General features: G+C 52.5%; 1 protein-coding gene across 1 annotated transcript; it reads left to right on the top strand.

The window, feature by feature from the left end:
- Positions 1-1,871: 1,871 nt before the first annotated feature.
- On the top strand, positions 1,872-2,195 carry LOC149334411 (neprilysin-1-like). Its single transcript, XM_089557920.1, has one exon. It carries the CDS (start codon positions 1,872-1,874, stop codon positions 2,193-2,195), a length of 324 nt encoding a protein of 107 aa, XP_089414046.1.
- The last annotated feature ends 793 nt before the right edge of the window (positions 2,196-2,988 follow it).

The following is a 2,988-nucleotide window of genomic DNA, read 5'->3' as shown; positions in this document are numbered from 1 at the left end:
CTCGACAGAAGCCGGGGAAGCAGCCATTGCGCTAGCAACATCATCGTCCACTGCCACTCTTATCCTGAGCGATTCCAAAATGGCCATTCAAAATTTTTCTCACGATCAGATACATGCTGCCGCCTGTAAAATACTCACTTTTAACCCCCAAACATCTCGGCCCATCCAAATAGTCCGGGTAGCGGCCCATTCTGGTGCTCGAGCGTATGTCAAACGAGCGGCGCGAACCGAAGACCAAGGCAGCGCGAGAGACCGGCTGATCACATTTCACGACATCACGCTACACTACGGCGAAGAACTTCTACTTTACTTCCCGCCACACTCCAGGCTCGCACCTTTCCCTTCCCAGCGCTACTTACGGTTTTATTCTCTTCTACTCAAATCCTACGAATGTTTCCTCTGTGGGGCCCCAAGAGCCCCATTCGACCATAGTGTTTTTCTGCCGACAACGGCAACCACCGGCCCAATGTGCCCACGCGGACTCGGAGGGGTGGGAGGTCGTTGTCCCTAGCTCCGCCACGGCCTCGCAACTGAGGCTAGTGTAGTGGGCGGAGAAGGTCGCTGTCAGATACGGGCTGTCGACCAACACCCGCGATCAGCCTCCTTTAGCGGCAGCTGCCCGCACTGTAGTGCGGTGTCTTCTGACACCTATCACATGGTGTGGCCCTGCCCCTCAAACCCGGCTATTCCGCCCATCCCCAACCCAACCCGAGAGGACCGGGAGGCGATCCTGCTAGGCTGACACGACTTACAGGCCCAACAAGCCTTAGTCTGGCGCGCCCGGGCATCGGCCACCATCACTGGGGTCCCATACTAGGGACCTCTACCTAGTGCTTGTAAGCACTAGGTAAGCACGTCCCTTACGGGCTGATGCAAACATACCTCCTGTCCCTCATAAATAAATGTTTTTACCATCACCACCAGCCAGCCCATATTTGAAACATCGAAGTATAGGGGCTCTGCCATTAAAAGTTTGGAGGACGCTTAAGAAGCCCTTAGGAGTGCAATGCGACAGCGTGTTGCAGCTCTGCCAGGGATTGCAAGGATCGCCATCGCCCGTTCGGGGCAAAGCCTTGCCCGTTGGAAACACCTTTGTACGCAACGCATGTCGATCTGAAGATCCAACTCCACGCAACCTGATTTGGGCCCCCGGTCACCATGGACTACAGGGAAACGAACAGGCCAATCAGGCCGCCCGCGCACTTTCTCCCCGGGCTATCTCCCTGTCCTTGGAAGGGTACTCCCAATCAGACAATCTTGCCATTACATTCAAACAAATCACCGATTACTACAAGGAGGAGCACCGGCGCTACCTGGCCCCTTGTAAGGGTCTGGATCGCGCTGACGAGCGCCTCCTCATCAAAATTCTCACTAACACTGTACTGTGCCCGGCGGTGCTTAAACATTTCAATACATCCTTTGATGGCACGTGCCAGTTCTGTGGGGAGGTGTCTGACACCTTCCACATGGTTTGGGCGTGTCAATCTAACCCATCTATCCCCCCCAACCCCAACCCCAGCAGAGAGGACTGGGAGGCGGCCCTGCTCGGCTGTCAGGATCTAAAGAGCCAAAAGGCCTTGGTTCAACGGACGCGGGCGGCGTTGCTTGCCAATGGGGCCCCGGAATAGGGGCTCCACCTAGTACTGTGAGGGGAAAGGGCCAATAGGGTCCTACCCCAATCACCTCTCTGTAAAAAATTTAATTGCCCATAAATGTTTTTCACCACCACCTACGCAACGCATTTTGGACAAGAGCAAGTGATGGAACGGCAGTTCATAACTTCATTGTACTTCAAGTACCTGCAGAGTAATAGCACCGATTCTGCCTGAGCTTCAATTTCAGGCTGCGGTCGCCCGACAGGAACGTGTAGGATGATCAGTGTCAGCCGACTGCAGGGCACAGCGGACTCCGAGAACATGGCGGACTTTGCCGGCATAGTGTCCGCCCACCAGGCCTACGTGAGCCACGGCGACCGCCGGAGGCTGGGCGGGCTCAAGTACGACGCCAGGCAGCTCTTCTTCATCTCCTCGTGCGTCAAATGGTGCGCCGAGGGGAGCGTCCTTCAGGCCAGGCAGTACGCGCCTTTTGTGGACCGCTGTAACGTGCCCCTCAAGAACACGAAGGCCTTTGCGGAGGCCTTCAAGTGCACCACCGGTGCGGCCATGCGTCCTGCGTCGCGCTGCTCCTTTTGGTGAACCTCGTGTGCTTACGAATAGACCACACTTACAAGTTACGAGTACAATAAGCAGAGACATTAACGGGAAGGCACAAGCCCGTCGCCATGTAAACGCCTTGGGACATGTAGTACCTTGAAGGGACCCAGATTAGAAATTATTATTTCCAATAAATAAAGTGTTCCAATATGTTTCTAATCAGAACTGATCGCCTGCCCTTCCTCACTATCTTGCTGTTTGTCCGTCAAAAAAAGAACACATTTGACTGCTAGCAAATTTTAAAAATCTTCCCTCCAGTCGATTCAAACTTGTGGCCTCCTTGCCGATAAGAATGGGTTGCCATTGTTTTGAAGTGAGTGGCCTCTGAGATGCGCAAAAAAAGAATCGGTGTTGACGCAATCATTTTACTTGGAAAGTCGACCGGTGATGGAAAAAACTATTGCGTTCTTAGTCTTTTCTGCTTTAGAATAGCTCCTTTACCGGGGAGAGTGGTCTCCTTGGGAAAAGAACGCGGTATCTAATTTAAACCGCCCAATTCCTCTGTGTCCTCCCTTCCTTTTAAGCATCTCTCGTGAAGGCCTCCTGCGTATTACCGGTGAATTCGCACACATGCTCAGAGCGGTAATGAGATGCGATCGGACAAACGCCTTTTTCTTTTTCCAGGGTACTACTGGGCGTAAAATAAAAAAAAAAGAATAGGAATTTACAACACAAAGATATAAAAATGGAGCGGCGTCCTTCTTAAGAAGCAACACGCAAAAGAGGAATGTATTGTGTCTGTCGTTTTTTTTGCTTATCGTAGCCATAAGATTGG

Source organism: Amblyomma mixtum, chromosome 8, assembly GCF_055824585.1.
Source record: "Amblyomma mixtum isolate Tamu chromosome 8, ASM5582458v1, whole genome shotgun sequence".
NCBI classification, from domain to species: domain Eukaryota; kingdom Metazoa; phylum Arthropoda; class Arachnida; order Ixodida; family Ixodidae; genus Amblyomma; species Amblyomma mixtum.
This window is presented reverse-complemented; position numbering and strand designations above follow the sequence as displayed.

Coding starts and splice junctions, on each gene's coding strand:
- LOC149334411 (XM_089557920.1), top strand. CDS start 1,872: ATGATCAGTGTCAGCCGACTGCAGGGCACAGCGGACTCCGAGAACATG.